General features: G+C 34.9%; 2 protein-coding genes across 7 annotated transcripts in view; one reads left to right on the top strand and one right to left on the bottom strand.

Annotated features, from left to right (window-relative positions):
* LOC112045272 (polypeptide N-acetylgalactosaminyltransferase 5) overlaps positions 1-9,580 on the top strand; it is a 32,502-nt gene extending 22,922 nt beyond the window's left edge. For all 6 annotated transcript variants that reach the window (XM_052887333.1, XM_052887332.1, XM_052887334.1 and 3 more), the window contains exons 10-13: positions 759-898; positions 1,261-1,494; positions 2,187-2,373; positions 2,923-9,580. In XM_052887333.1, the coding sequence (XP_052743293.1) occupies positions 759-898; positions 1,261-1,494; positions 2,187-2,354 (542 nt within the window). In that variant the 3' untranslated portion in view covers positions 2,355-2,373; positions 2,923-9,580. The remainder of the gene's footprint in view (positions 1-758; positions 899-1,260; positions 1,495-2,186; positions 2,374-2,922) is intronic.
* A 984-nt stretch (positions 9,581-10,564) lies between these two features.
* The window catches only part of LOC112045234 (mitogen-activated protein kinase kinase kinase 7), a 50,910-nt gene continuing 45,493 nt past the window's right edge, over positions 10,565-15,981 (bottom strand). The window contains exon 10 of the mRNA XM_024081339.2: positions 10,565-15,335. Coding sequence (XP_023937107.2) covers positions 15,240-15,335 — 96 coding nt within the window. The 3' untranslated portion in view covers positions 10,565-15,239. The remainder of the gene's footprint in view (positions 15,336-15,981) is intronic.

The raw sequence follows: 15,981 nt of genomic DNA, 5'->3' as shown, positions 1-15,981 counted from the left end.
AAAAATTTAATATATTTAGTATATCTACATTTTCCGCAAAATTCCGAGTTAGGACTGGGTCAGGATCTGGCATTCTCCTTTGTTAATAATCTATCCGCAAATACAAGAAAGTGTTGAAACCGGCCCTTACTGTAGTGCCATTTTTTTATACTATTTTGGAAAAACAGGGCACTATTAGGGAATTTAAATTTTAACCGACTGATTAATTTTTTAAACGGTGAGTTAATATTTCTTGTTAGGATGTAAACGTGTTTGCTATCGGGACCGGCTTTATGTTATGGGAATTGTGGCCGCAATAACATAATCATTATACCATTGAATAACGCTTCTCATTAAACCCATTGTTGAATAACCAATTCATTATTCTTAGACCAGTTCCTTATCTTGTTGTTATTGTTTCGTTCTGTATAATTTGCTAAACATAACATGCTGATATGCAATTAACGAAATATTCTGCTGTTTATTCACGGTTCATTAATTTAGATTTTGTATCTCATATACTTGCATTCCTTCAAAGAAAATTTTAAAAGTATTGGTACAATTTTTTTTCACAAATACCCAAAGTACATAAAATATTATTATACTTTATGTACTTTGAATAGGGAAACAATTCTTCCAAATACATCAGATAACGCTCATGTGTTGTTTCCTTAAAAATAATATATCCACATGTTTAATATATAGGTAATTAGTTCTAATCCAAAAATATTGATTGCCAAAATACTTGGTACGTGTACTGAATCCGTTGGGTTGTACAGGCGCGTTGAACGTGCCCGTGGGTGACGTCACAGAGCGAAAAGCGTTGCGAGACAAACTCAAGTGCAAGAGCTTCAGATGGTACCTGGAGAACATTTATCCTGAAAGTCAAATGCCATTGGAGTACTATTATCTTGGAGAGGTAATTATATATTTTATTCATTGATGCGATGCGTCCAATACGTACGATGCGAATATGTGGACATCTACGTTTAACCAACTTCCCAACTGTGGGCTGAGAATGTTAACTGGAAATTTCTTAGAAGAATGAAAAGTTCAATACGAGTATGTCATAGCTCGATCCAGGACTTTGTAATCCATATAGTCTACAACTGGAGCAACTAGACAGTCGGATAGTGATCGGTTAAGAATCATCGTAACCGCGGGCGTTTGCCTTGCGGACTTGCGGACGAATGTCAAAGTCTGTATAAATAAGGCGCAAACGCAGTCAGAGATTACTTGAAACAAACGCATGTTAAATTTTAATTTTCTTCACTATTTTAGATACGCAATGCGGAAACGTCCAACTGTCTGGACACGCTCGGCGGCAAGGCGGGCCAGCCGCTCGGCATGGGCTACTGCCACGGCATGGGCGGCAACCAGGTGTTCGCCTACACCAAGCGCAAGCAGATCATGTCTGATGACAACTGCCTGGATGCGGCGCATCCGCGAGGGCCCATCAAGCTCATCCGCTGCCACGGCATGCGCGGCAACCAGGAGTGGACCTATGATTCTAAGGTAAGGGCTTGACGCACATTTACCAGTGCAGAACTAGTTCGAATTTTACTCAAATCCTCAAATAATCTCAGAGTTGGACCTTATTGTCTTTACATTGTACCAGAGTTAAAGATGTTAAGGGTATCTTTTATTTAAAACTAGGGTCAGTTTTAAAAGATACCCTTTATTTAGATTTAAGGCATACTTGACAGTATGCCTTAAATCTAAATAAACATTTTACACATGCAGCATGTGGGTGACATATACGCAAAGGGCCTATAGCGACCTGCGAGTCCAATATAATACTGATGAGGCTGCCGCGTTACTGCAGTGCGTCACTGATGTTTGCTGAAGCGCATACCGATGACTTTTATGCTATAATGCGAAAAAGAGCAGCATCAGTTCTGCAGAGAATGCGCGTGAGCTCCAACAGCATAATAAAAACGCTGGTAGAAAATAGTGTAAATCCATTTATGAAGCACTGGGTGCACTTGCATATGCACTCACGGTGCTTCATAAATGGTAGATACTGTCATTACTAACACACTAACATATTTTAATTTAGTTTTAAGTACCTTTATTTACTAATATTACTAACAATATGATATTAAAATTTAATCGATTGCATGTAATTTAATAATTTTATGGATTTTATTATCTGAAATAAAGATTATTACTATTAAAACTTATTAATTTTCCTGTTCTGTCTCCAGACGCGGACAATAAAGCACACGAACACGGGCATGTGTCTCGACAAGCCCGAATCTTCGGACGTGTGGAAGCCGGTGCTGCGGCCGTGCACGCGCGCGCGCGGCCAGCAGTGGCTCATGCAGCTCGACTTCAAGTGGCAGGCGCGCCGCCAGCAGCCGCGCCCCAGCTAGTGCGCGCTCGCCCTCTGAGGTGAGTCGGCAAGTGCTATGACCTAGACTGCATCCGAAAGGTAGTCGATAATAGAGCAACAGTCCGCTGGGTGCTGTGAAATTGGTTTTAGTCGTCAATAGTTATTTATGTCGTGTCATGTGATGAGGGCCATTGTAGCAATGAGTGCTATATTATACCATTATGCGCAATGGCATACAATAATTTTTCTACGACCATGATAAAAAAATTATAGAATTGACATTACTTTATTGGCGTTGGGCATGGCCTCATCGACAATATTTAATTTCAATTGCAAAAAAAATGGCTAAAAATCATGACCTGCAGCCATGTGCCACGTTTATTCTCTGTCTACAACGCTTCGAAAACTAAACCAAAATATGGGAATGACAGATCCGATAGATAACTTGACCACGTGCCCAGTCGATAACGAATATCGTTCCCATACATTTTTTTAATTTTCGTAACGTTTGCGATCGAAGAAAGAGAAACGACGTGCCACATGGCTACAGGCCCTATCATTTTAGGTTTGTGGAGATAGTTTTATATTGTTTTTCATTTTGTTTGCAGGTTCGACAACGATAGACCATTACAGTCTTCCCCCTGTTGTTAGATAAACGAAAAAGATTTACTTCCCTATTCCTATATCTGAAATTTAATATTCTATTAGATTGTATTGACACAAAAGGTCCTGTGAACTGTTGACAATACATGCGCTGTATGTAATAACCTCAGACTAATATAGACATAAGGACCTGCATCGTTAGAAGTTACTTTTCTGTCAAAGTGTATGATCAATGATCTAATGCGATTACAAAAGCTGTCTCTATAAAATCGATGTTTCATAGTTGTAATCGTGTTCGGTTAAAGAGCTCCGTAGAAATACTTTTTTTGTAAAGTTGAATGGTGTATAAAGAGTCAACAATTTCTAGTGTATACCTAATCTATGCTCGTTTTTCTCAAACAGGCAATTTTGTTCGTGAATATAGGTGCGATACTGGTCCTAGTATAATTGGTCTGAGGTAATAAATGATAAGTTTACATTAAACGTTGCTCAAACTTAGACTTTGTGTACGACGAAAGTGTTGTTTAGTGGGATTTGTTTTTGCTAAACGAAGTTTAATTAGGGCGTAAGTTGACGACCATTTTATTGAAATTGTATGTGTGATAAGTTGAAACCATAATGTTCGGATAACTGATTGTTCCATGTCCTGAAATCTTTGATCAATAATTTAATAATAGATTATACAACAGTAACAAAATACATCACTGTCTAGATGTTATTAAGAATGGAGACACGACCAGTCAATCATAAAGAACATTCACTTAAAAACTGTCTAAATTCGTGTTTTGAACACTTGAGTTTACAGTGAATTAAAGCGGTTTCCAATAAAACCCTAAATTTAGAGCAAAATCACTCAATAAATTTTAGGGAATAATGCCAATCTTAGACGGTTCAAAATGTTTCGTTTTACTTTGAATTTTCAATGGGTATACTTAAAAATTCCACCCAATTTTGGCACTCATTCAGTGAGGACGTTTTCGCTGGTCGCTGATTATGAGCCTATTTTTTTTTATAAGACGTCAATACACGTCCAAAATTCCAGATTAATATTTATAAACGACTTTTAAATTGTTGTTTTAAAAGAAAGTATGTCTCGAAATTTAGTCCTCGTCCACGCAAATGAATGGCGCTATTCTGTAACGTTTTACATATGAACATACATAGTTATGTTTACTTAGTTGCATCATTTTTATCGACCTATTTCAACTGCTTATTACAGGACCTGACCTCCTTGTGAAGTGGATATTATTTAGTTTACGCCCCAAAAATTAGATCACAATAGTATTTTTTTCCTATTTCTATCATCTTATATTAAATTATTGATCAAAGTATGAAACGCTACATTGGAAAGAGGTAATCCAAACATAACTCAACAAATTGTCTCAAATCTTATGTAATCTTATGTTTTCACAAAAAATCTTATTATTTTTATACATACGCTACCGTCCGTTACCTTAAGAGCGATTAACAACTATTTCAAACCTATCTATTCTTGAACTGCTAGTACTTACATTGTTATTATTCAAAAAGACCTTAACATAATAAAGACATAAATACCAATAATATAAAAAAAAACTAAATAAAATAATGTAAGTTGACTAACTAAAAAATAATATAGAAAGACCATATTATAATTTATTAAAAAAAAAGACAAAAAATTAATTAAAGGTAAAAATAACCAAAAATAAATAACAATGTAACGGAAATAAATAATAGATAGGTTTTTGAAAATAATACTTAATTTTATTATGAGAAATAAGAATTCTCAAGTATAAATTCAAACAGTGTTTTCAAATACTCAATATAAAAGACAAATTAGAGATATACTCGAAAAAAAATAAGTCATAGAACATATAATATAGTGCTACAAAATTGACTAACTTACCCGGTGAGGATGTCGCTGTTGTCGCATTTTTAGTAGAATCCTTTTCATGAAAGATATCCCGCGGCTAAAATCTGAATTAAAATTGACACCGCCTTACAGAAATTACAAAAAACCACTATTACCAAATGCCGATACCAAATGATCGCCATTAAGACATTAGCGCCGCGTCTGGGGGACTTTTTTTTTATTTAGTACCCATATTAGTCGCACACAAAAGTAAAAAGAAATAAGAACAAACACAAACACACAAAAGTAAAAAACAGTGGCAAAGACACACTTATCTGTATAAGAGATCTCTGGTACTTCTTTCATGAAAAGAACTTTAAAATGTTTTCAAAATGGCGACCGCTGCGACGTTAGTTCCAGCTTTCACCACCGGGTCAAATAAATTTGTGGCACTTTAAGTATTTCTTTAGTCAACGGATGGCAGCGTTCAAATTAATTGGTTGTGTTTTTTTTTTTAAAGAAGGAGGTTCTATGTTCGGCTGTATGTATATGTAATACTCTCTGACCATGACTCAAGGATATTAATATGTTGAGATTAATGTAACTTTTGCACTGAACTACTGTCATATTTTTTACTATAAATATATACTCTGTTGATCCACATTATATACTTACCCTAGATACTATAGTAGATCCTATCGTAAAAATTATGATTTGTTACAATAGATGGAATATAGAACGTGACCAACTTATTGGCCGCTCTTTTTATAATACGACGTCACAATTAACACGCGAATTTTAGATTAATGGATGAATATTATTTAATTTTTGTGTTAAATAACATCTATTTGTAAAAAATATGATAATGTAAGATGTAAATTTTGCCGAAAACTGTAAAGTATATAAAACTCAAGTATCACATATGTTCCTCCGTTAGATACATACTTGGGGTTGGCCAAAAAGTTGCACACGGACTATAATAATACGAATTCGTTATTAGACGGTGCTCCTTTTAGTCATATATAGTACTATACTTTGTCTCTGTCTTGCCTATAACGTTTCGCCGTACGTGCGACAGAGATGACGTTGTGCAAAATAAAAGAACATTGTGTATTTCTAAATTAGTGTATTTTCTGCAGTTTATTTTTACTGTCCTTTGTAGTAACTCTGTTTATTGTGCAAATATTGAAGTTTAGGTCAATAAACTAGGAGGGAACGATGTTCAGATGACAAACATAATTTATTAGGCAAATAAGATAGATACGAAATTGAAGTTTCATCGCAGTCTGATAAGACTAACTGCCTGTGTTGCCACACTATATCCTCATTTCTTCTGAATTGTCTATTATACTTTTTTTGTAAGATTTTAAGCGTAATAAGACATTGTATTAACTCTTCTTTATTTATTCTTTATATATTCCATGCCAGGTATTTTGACCCCAAGCATTTTATGATGTAAAATATTATTTAAATTTTGAGGAAATTGCAAGGTTTTTAGTTAAAGTGAATTTAGGGGTTTTACTCAATATGTTATATTGTGTGAATGGCCAAACGCGTAAATTCACAACTCACAACTTTTAACTTAAATGTTGCAAACCTACGCTAAAGGCAATGGCTGTAGATGTATATTTTGCTCACACTGCGATAATATTAACTTTGAATATTGATATCTGGTTGAATTTAGGGAATAATATCAAGTATTTTTGTTGGAACTGCAGCAGCATACAAAATTGATAATATATAGAATCTTTTTTGTTTGTAAACTTTTGTATTGATGTAAAGAGGGATCTATAGGCAAACCGCAATGAATGAAAAACGATGTTAGGGAAGCAAGAGCATAAGGCTTGCCAATCAACAAAGTCAAAATTCATTTAATTCAATTAAGCTGAGTTTACAAGAACTTTAGGAACGCGAGGTAGATTATGTGATAATGGTGATAATTAGTCGAACACTTAAAATTAAAGTTAAGAGAGATCCAAACGCGCCTACAACTAACTCAACACATCTTCTACGCAAGCGCTTCAACTCTGATATCATCACTGCTTTCCATTAGGTGTGATTATAGTGAAGAGACTCTTTGACGAAAAAAACAAAGGCGCCTTCTTACTGCCTTTGGCGTTATACCCCTGTAGAATATACGCCGATGAGTAGATAAGAACTAAACCTCTTTATTTCTTCGATTTACTACAGAGATTAGTTCTTTTGCTACTGCACTTTTACTGTATTCAAAAGTAGTAAAAAATTGACAAACTTATGCAGAATACTCGAATGCACGGCCACGGCTTACTGAACAATTCTTATAAATCCATACGAAAATCGCGAGTAAATCATGCAATACCTATACCAGTTCAACCCGTTGAGGATAATTTGTTTTTAAAATTTACGATGTGCTTTATTTCTTTTGTTATATTTCACAAGTGTTCCTTATAAGCTCCGACTGTGGACAATAATTAACTTTGAAATAAAGGACAATGCCAGACAATGTATAGAAGTTTGACCCACTAAAAAAAAATAATTTGCAACAATATATTATATATCATTTTATTGGATTTTTTGTACTATTAAAGAAATATTACCTTTTAACCCTTTATAACTAGGGGTATAAAAATAAATCCAAGTTGAAGTTTGATTTTAAGGTTAAGTATATGTGCAGTTTATTATGAAATAAATAACGATAAAGCGTCATGATTGGTTTTTTGTAAATACAGAAGCACTTAGCACATGCAATACATTACAAAAAAACGTGATTTTATTATTTTCAAATTACTCCGAGGTGTCTATTACGAGTTTTGATAGTTTGACAGTGTTATGACAGTTTATTTTTACATTTTGATCTGACTTCGCAGCTATGGATTCTAGCCATTTTGAACATAAAATAATTAGAATGCACTAAAAACGCTCTAAAGGGCTCGAACCTATGGTTGAAATAAGGTTTTAAAAAAATAAGTAAACAATGTCAGCTATGAGGAAATAACGTAATGGATATAATTACTTTTTTTGGCAGATTTTTATTCCGGAGTTTAACAGTAAAAATGGTTTATTAAAAAACAATTATTTAAAAATTTAATATATTTAGTATATCTACATTTTCCGCAAAGTTCCGAGTTAGGACTGGGTCAGGATCTGGCATTCTCCTTTTATGTTCAGTTTAATGTTGTATTATGAAACTCAACATCTACTACTTACTGGGTGTGTGCAATTTTATACTATTGATGGGCAGGTTCTCAATTGTATCGATTGCTGCAGTTTTGAACAATTTAACATCGTCTGTTGCCTTATTTTTTATCTCTGTGTAATATTAAGAAACTTGCGTCATTTTAAATGTTATCGATTATATTATAGGAAACAATTTTAATAATGATATTTTAGTGCATATCGTCTCTAGTATTTGTAGGGCTTGAATTGGTATTATATTTTTTATCTGCAACAATTTCCGTGGAATCACAAATATATATTTTTAAGCCCTTCACAACGAATATTATTACGTAGCTTAAATGCGTTTTTATAATATAGCAATATATTTAATATAATTATATAAATTTAAGTATTAATGTAGCGCTGAGGTAGGTCAATAATCTTTTATAATGTCCTAAATGTACATAGAAATAGTACCTATTTCCCCAGACTGTCTTCCTTTCTTATGTTTATTCAGATCTCTTTCACTTCGTTAATAACTTTTTTCTTACATGTTTTTTTGTTTTATTTAGGTAATAATTCGAACATATAACCATACACTCTAAACAGGATCTCCACAAAAAGGAGAATGTAAGAAAAGATGGCAATACGGCCTCCGTGGCGCAGTGGTATGCGCGGTGGATATACAAGACGGAGGTCCTGGGTTCGATCCCCGGCTGGGCAGATTGAGATTTTCTTAATTTGTCCAGGTCTGGCTGGTGGGAGGCTTCGGCCGTGGCTAGTTACCACCCTACCGGCAAAGACGTACCGCCAAGCGATTTAGCGTTCCGGTACGATGCCGTGTAGAAACCGAAAGGGGTGTGGATTTTCATCCTCCTCCTAACAAGTTAGCCCGCTTCCATCTTGGACTGCATCATCACTTACCATCAGGTGAGATTGTAGTCAAGGGCTAACTTGTAAAGAATAGAAAAAAAAAATACTTATTGATATGTCACTGTCACTTTAGTATTTGTGTTTTGCTGATGATATCACATGTCTTAACTTTCTTCAGTCTCACTGCTTATATGAAGTGAAAGGGATCTTATGATTTTAATTGCATTTTCTCAACCTCAGTGATACAGGGATTCTTATTAATATTTTAAACAAAAATCATTATATTTTTAGTTTTGCGGTGGCTTGGACATAGTCAAGCATTTTATTCTATTAGCGACGAATTATTGTTTATGTTGATGATTTATCATTCAAGTTAGCAATTTTATTTAATTGTAAATTCGGAATAATTTTATTTATTAATAAAAAATTCAATATCATATCAATAACTAAATAGGAGATTATTAATAATATAATTATTTGTAGGTTAGGAGAATTGGCATGTTTATTTTATCACAAACGATTTTAAGTATTGATATTGATTGATTGAATATTCTTTACACACACAACTCTTGTGTCCGAAGCGTGTTGTCATATGCAAAGAGGTTTGAATGTAAATAATTGTTTTATATAAAATATTCGTCCAATCGATGTTTTGCATCGAAAAAGCATTTATTTTTAAGAACAGAATCTCGAGTGCATTGTTTTGTTCGAAGTTTGTGAGTGCCAAATTCTGGGATCTTAATTTTGTATTATGTGACTCATTCACCATTCCAATACACAGGTACGATGAAAAACAAAGCTAAAAATAAAATATTAATGACTGATTGAATTTGTTTCATTTTATATCAGATACATCTGCTCCATTACTAGCTGGGGACACGAAGAGGGGATTTTGACGGCCTCCGTGGTGCTGTGGATTTACAAGACGGAGGTCCTGGGTTTTTTGGATTTACTAAACTGCGTCAGATAACCGTAACCAACTCTACCAAATATTAGGTTCCCGCGACACTCGAGTATTGTACTTTTATCATCATTGGTTCCCTTTCCTTATCATCTTCATTAACCCATATTCGGCTCACTGGTGAGCTCGAGTCTCCTCTCAGAATAAGAGGGGTTAGGCGAATAGTCCACCACGCTGGCCCAATGCGGATTGGTAGACTTCACACACGCAGAGAATAAAGAAAATTCTCAGGTTGCATGCAGGTTTCCTCACGATGTTTCCTTCACAGTTCAATATTCACCTATTTAATTTCTGAAAATGCACACTACTGAAAAGTTGGAGGTGCATGCCCCGGGCCAGATTTGAACCTACGCCCTCCGGAATCGGAGGCAGAGGTCATGTCCACTGGGCTATCACTTCTCAATACCTACCATATGCCTCCTTTCAAAAGGAGTTTACTCCTGAATCGATTTTTAATATATAGCCCAAGGTATGAAAAAAATATGTACAGTAAAATTAGATGAACGAATGACAGCGGTACGTTTTTAGTGCGCAACCTATTCTGCGCACATTTCACCGTGCGCTGCCGCCAACAGCGTGCACATGCGTACGGGCGCACCCTATTTGCACGCCGTTGTCGGGCGCACACGCCGCGGCCTGCTGCTCCTCGGTTGCGCACCTTTTACTTTCAGGCGTTAGTATTAAGATTTACATAGTGTATGCTGCGGGGCAACATACACCTATTTAGACAGTCGATCTGAAAGTGCGTTTTGTGCGTTGGAGCTGACACACTTATTTTGTTTTGTACTGGTATCTTTTGCAATAATTAAGATTTACAGTGTATTTTAAATTAAATAAAACCGCAAAATATTTGATAATCATTTATTAAACTTAACAATATCTTAATACTACTAATACTATCTTACATAAAACCAAATATGCATACACACAAGAATTTCGTTTAATCAGATATTTGTATGAAAAAAAATACACAAATTACCAAATTTTAATAATATCCCTTTAATAATAATTGCATTTAACAATCGCAGCACTAAAACGTGCTTTTCATTTTTATGGTTAAAAATTTCTACAATAATTAGTAAAAAATAAAACAAAAGTAAATGAAATTTTAATTTGTACAAATTATGAACTAGGCAGTGATTTGTCTATCAAATCATTTATAAGTAAAATAATTCGGAAATAAGAATAATTATAATAATGTACACACAAAAATATGGTACAAACTAAATAATTGGCGCGAACCAATATTTCCTGAAAATTTCATCAGGGCCCATTGAGTTCCTATGTACTACATACTAGAGAAGACTTCACTCCTAACTACTGCGTTCCGTTCATTTGCGGCGATATCGCTGCACTTGAACGGAACGCATATCTTGCTAGCTTACTATGTTGAGCAAAACACTTACGCTTTTGTTTGCAAGAAAATTAATCAAAATCTAACGTAGCATATTATTTTAAAATTTTTAGAGACAATTTTACTAATAGTTGCGCTTCAGTAAATACTTCGATCAGCAAGTCCCCTGCTGTTTTTATGTAGTGACATGATTTTCGTTTGCAAGAACTTCTCTAGTACATAGTAACTGTCTGGGCCATAGAAAGTCTTATTTCAAAGCCAATTATTGTGTATACTAAAACATATCTTTGTTGTTAATATAGTTTTGAAATAATCACAAAAATGTGAAAAATATTTTTTGGTGGGAACTGCCATTGATGGCTGGTAATTGACAATGTACAATGGCAACAAGTCAGACAATAACGTATCCAACAACATGGAATATGCATTTTATTGGAATTAAGGCCAGATAATTTTCCATGTATGTATTCTTTATTGGTATGTATTAACATTTCCAGCAATATTTTTTTATTCACTGTCTAAATGATTCATTCAATTCGCCATTGGTCCATTCGAAAATTGGTTTTTGACATGTGACGTCATGGTACTTACACGACAGCCTAGCGCCTTTATGCATATTCCATATTTTATTTTAACAAAAGTCATTAACGTAGAGCATACGTTAATAAAAAATGTTTGGGTCAAAGGGAAAGGTTAAACATATCGTTATATTTTTTTTCGTAAATACACGAAGGTTTGTTTGGCGACATGAGATCAATGTGTAAATAGATCCTAAAGATGCCACTAAGCGCTATATTACAGGAGAGTTTCTCGAAAGCGAACGACAATCATTCGTATGCGACAACTGTCCAAAACTGCTATCAATCAAGCGATGCTCGCATCTGTTCAAAATGACACCGATCAGACAAAAACTTATATGACTATGTCGGCGGAACGGACTAAATACTATATCTGATAACGGTGAAGCCGTAGCCTCAGGGCAGGTTCTAAGCTTTACGTGTCAAGGATGGCAGATACACAAAGTAAAACTATCAATTGTAACTGGAACGACTTAACTCACTACTACCGTTCTACCCTCTAACTACAATATCGATCAAGTACAGCTACTATCAGAAGTAAACCAGGATTAACTATTGTGGAGCAGAGAGTCGAGCGTATCAGACGCCCGCCATATTGGTAGCGATTCTATTGGACGAGAGTCACGTGATCAATCTTTGACAGTCTTATTTATTTAAACAGTAATTAACTAAAGCCCAATTACATAAAAATCTGATTCTAATATTATCACAATAATTAACGTAGATTTTGCGAACCGTTCAAATAACTCACTCGCCGACAACTATAAATTTTGCATAGCCATTTCAATTACTCAGAAGTATAAAAAAATACGTTTTAATCTAGAACTATTTAAATCCTTGAAACTTTTTAGTCCTTAGTCCATTAATATGATATCAAATCAAAAATCATTTATTTCAAGTAGGCTCAATTTACAAGCACTTTTGACACTATTGATATATCGATAATATTATCAGGATTAGGAAGAAATTTTCGCATTCGAGAAACTCATCTTGTGAGAACCTCGCGTATGTAGTGCTATACTACGAGTACATATAAGTACAAAGCCTCTCAAGGAAACAAAGATAGTGTTTAAAATTAATAATAATAATTACATTACAGTTAAATTAAAAAAAAACAGAAATTATGAAAATGAACTTATCTATGAAATTATCTGTAAACGCGTCACAGTGTTCTGTCTCGTAATGTTATTTGTATTTAGAGAGAGAGATACAATATATTTTTACGTTTGTAAAGAACTATTTCATTTCGTAACAGTAACGACGTTTCGTTACGTTAATTATTATGACTAGAAGGAATTGGTTAACTCATAAAAAGATTAGTTACATAAACACAAAACAAATTGGACGAGCATTTACACTTTCTTGCTTTACATGAATAATGTTACAAAATTTCGAGTCACAATTAGGGCGTTTATACACTCAATTGTATTTAATTCTGGTAATTAAAAAAAAAACGGATGATGGAAAAAAAATTGCTTCAACAAATCAGTAATGCTGCGATTTCAAATTCGGCATGCCCAGGCGAGGTTGTCACAATAATCAAATACGATGTAAGAAATGTATGAATAAACAAAACTTACACAAATAATAATCGCTCATTGAAGAACACACATTTATTATTATAAGTTGGTCAAACATGCATTGATTAAACTCTTTTTTTTAATATTTGCCAAATCTTATAAGTATGACCAATATTCCCTTTCACTTCCAATTAGTCTGAAAAGACCGTGTTAGGATGGGTACCACAATACGAGCGGGGATTGAACCACCACCTCTCGGTGATGAGTTCGGCCCATTAACCTCTGAGCTATTGGGGCTTTTTCAATTTTATACTCTTATTATCAAACGCCATAAGCTCTGTAGTTTACATCAGGATGATAATGAATTAAATACGACAGTGTAAAAACGCCCTTAACCAATTAGTAAAATACTTAATAATGATTTAGATTAAATATTTTTTAATATCAATAAATCGGGAGTGAAAAATCCAAAACCTCCATTATCAATAATGGCAACACAAACATAATATGCACGCGGTGCGGAATGTGTGCGCGGACGTGCGAGCGTGACGTCACAGCACGGTCGTGACGTCACAGCACGGTCGTGACGTCACTGTACGCTCGTGACGTCACCGTGCGGTCGCGTAGAGTTGGGCCCTGGGGAGGTTTGGGCGTTGAACTATCGTCGGATAATATCTTATTACTTTTTATTAAACTCATCGGTGTCCACCTCAGACTAATTATAGTATATGACCTGCCTCGCTAGGCGTTATTTTTCTGTCAAAGTATGTGATCAACGATCTAATGCGATTGTAAAAACTGTCTCTATAGTATCGATATTTTAGGCTGCCTGTCCACCAGACCGGAGCGAGGGAGCGTAGCGGAGAAACCGGACTAATGCGGAGCCGAGTTGCAGACGTGATTTTCCGCTCCGATTACCGTTTTTATATGAATGTTTAAAACTAGCTCGCAAGTCCCTGTCTACTGAAGGAGCGGAGATTTTGTGCTATTAGTAACTATTGGTTAATATTTCTTCGTTTCTCGGCTCCGCTGCCGCTTCGTTTCGGTGGACTGGCAGTCTTATAGTTTCCTCATAAAATTACAGATAATTTTATTCGTGAATTTGGGTGCTATACTAGTCCTTCTATAATTGGTCTGTGTCCACATTCTGAAAAGTCATAGAACCACAAGGGATAGTCAGTACCGATGCTACTTGTAGACCTAAGATGCGCGTTAAGAGTTTTCTCTATATCTCTCATACAGTTGTTTCTCTACTTCTCTCTCGTCTTATTAAAACAAAAGATATAGCAAATATCGTGCTTCCTCTTTCGTTATCGTAACCACAAATAACATAAATATCTTTTGTCCTAACAAAAGAGATAGCTCAAATATTGCTCTGTTTTCGTGTTATCGTAACCAAAAATAGCATAAATATCGTTCTTTCTTTTGATGCTAATATTACAAAAGCATAAATATTTGTTTTTCGTGTTGTCGTAACTAAAAAGAGGATAAATCTCTTTCTTTCTTGCTTTAAGAGTTATATGTAGACAAAATCATCTAGTTATCTTTTGGTCCGCAACTTAGGGCTACTGTTAGGCAGTTAAAGATTTAAGGAAGTTTCAATGTAGCCAGTAAAGTAAGTACATGTTATAATATTGACTCATCTGGAAATTTAGAAAAACGTTGTGATTTTTTTCACAACACTTTCCTTTTTGATGAAGTAAACTGTATTGATAATAAAATGGTCAAGTTATTTTGTACAACATTGAAGCAGTAGATACCCTGAAACCTGAAAAATCAAGCTGTCTTTTAACTGCCTCATAATATTTTAAGAATGAAATCGTGGAAGATTACGCTCAAAACAAAACAACACGCAAAAAAATTAATGTTCTTGTAAATCTCAAGACTCAAGATTTTATGATAGTTTTATGACCACTTTTAGAACCCTAAAATTAACGTTTATACGAGTTTCCAGATAAATGTCTCTCAATTCTGAGATCGACCGTCATTTTTGGCTAAATTGACTGGAGAAGAAGGATTTACTGTGGGTTGCCATGGTTACCGAGGGTAGTCCATCGCCCGCGTGGCGCGTCACTCGTGCGGCCTCTCCTCTTGCAGGAGCCAGCCGTCGTTGTCTGCTCGAGACAACTGTTTCTTTAACGTGCAGTACAGTTTGATTAGGGAGTCCTGAAAAAGAAACATTGGATAGTATAAAATTTGCCTAAAATTCTAACTAATTGAATAATAGATGTGGATTAAGTGAGTACATTTTTTAATGAGCAAAATAATCTACAAGGAGTACATATTTCGTATAATCGTATCTTCTGAGGCTACACAACTATTATTAGTAATGTTTGACGTCTAAATCTTGGGCTTTCATTTTAAATATCGGCACTAAGCTCAATTGAGTTCATCCGAATATCATTGTTTCCAGACTGTTGTTAAGAATTTCCTGTAAAAACATCCCGAGAGTGTTGGTATGTTCCGAACTAGAATCCAGATATCTCCCCAAATGATACTCTACAGACCAATCAATGAACCCTAGATCCGTAGTCGAAAAAACTCATCAACAACGAGGTAACTATATATGCATTATATACCCAATACAAATTGTACTTCTATATCGCCAATTAATGAATGCAAGTTGTACTTGTCAGTTATCGTACTGTGTCTTTCCACTTGCAAACCTGCCTGTCACGTCTTTCACTTTATACACACGAGACAAGTGGTAGAAGAATGCATGGGAACGAAATATGTATGTGGAGATGGATGTGTGGTGTGACAAGAATGGATATAAGGAATGAGTTGTTGATATAAGAGGAAGTCTGAATGT

The sequence above is a fragment of the Bicyclus anynana genome, chromosome 19 (genome assembly GCF_947172395.1).
Source record: "Bicyclus anynana chromosome 19, ilBicAnyn1.1, whole genome shotgun sequence".
Lineage (NCBI taxonomy): Eukaryota > Metazoa > Arthropoda > Insecta > Lepidoptera > Nymphalidae > Bicyclus > Bicyclus anynana.
The sequence above is the reverse complement of the archived record's forward strand: the minus strand, read 5'-3'. Positions and strand labels throughout refer to the sequence as shown.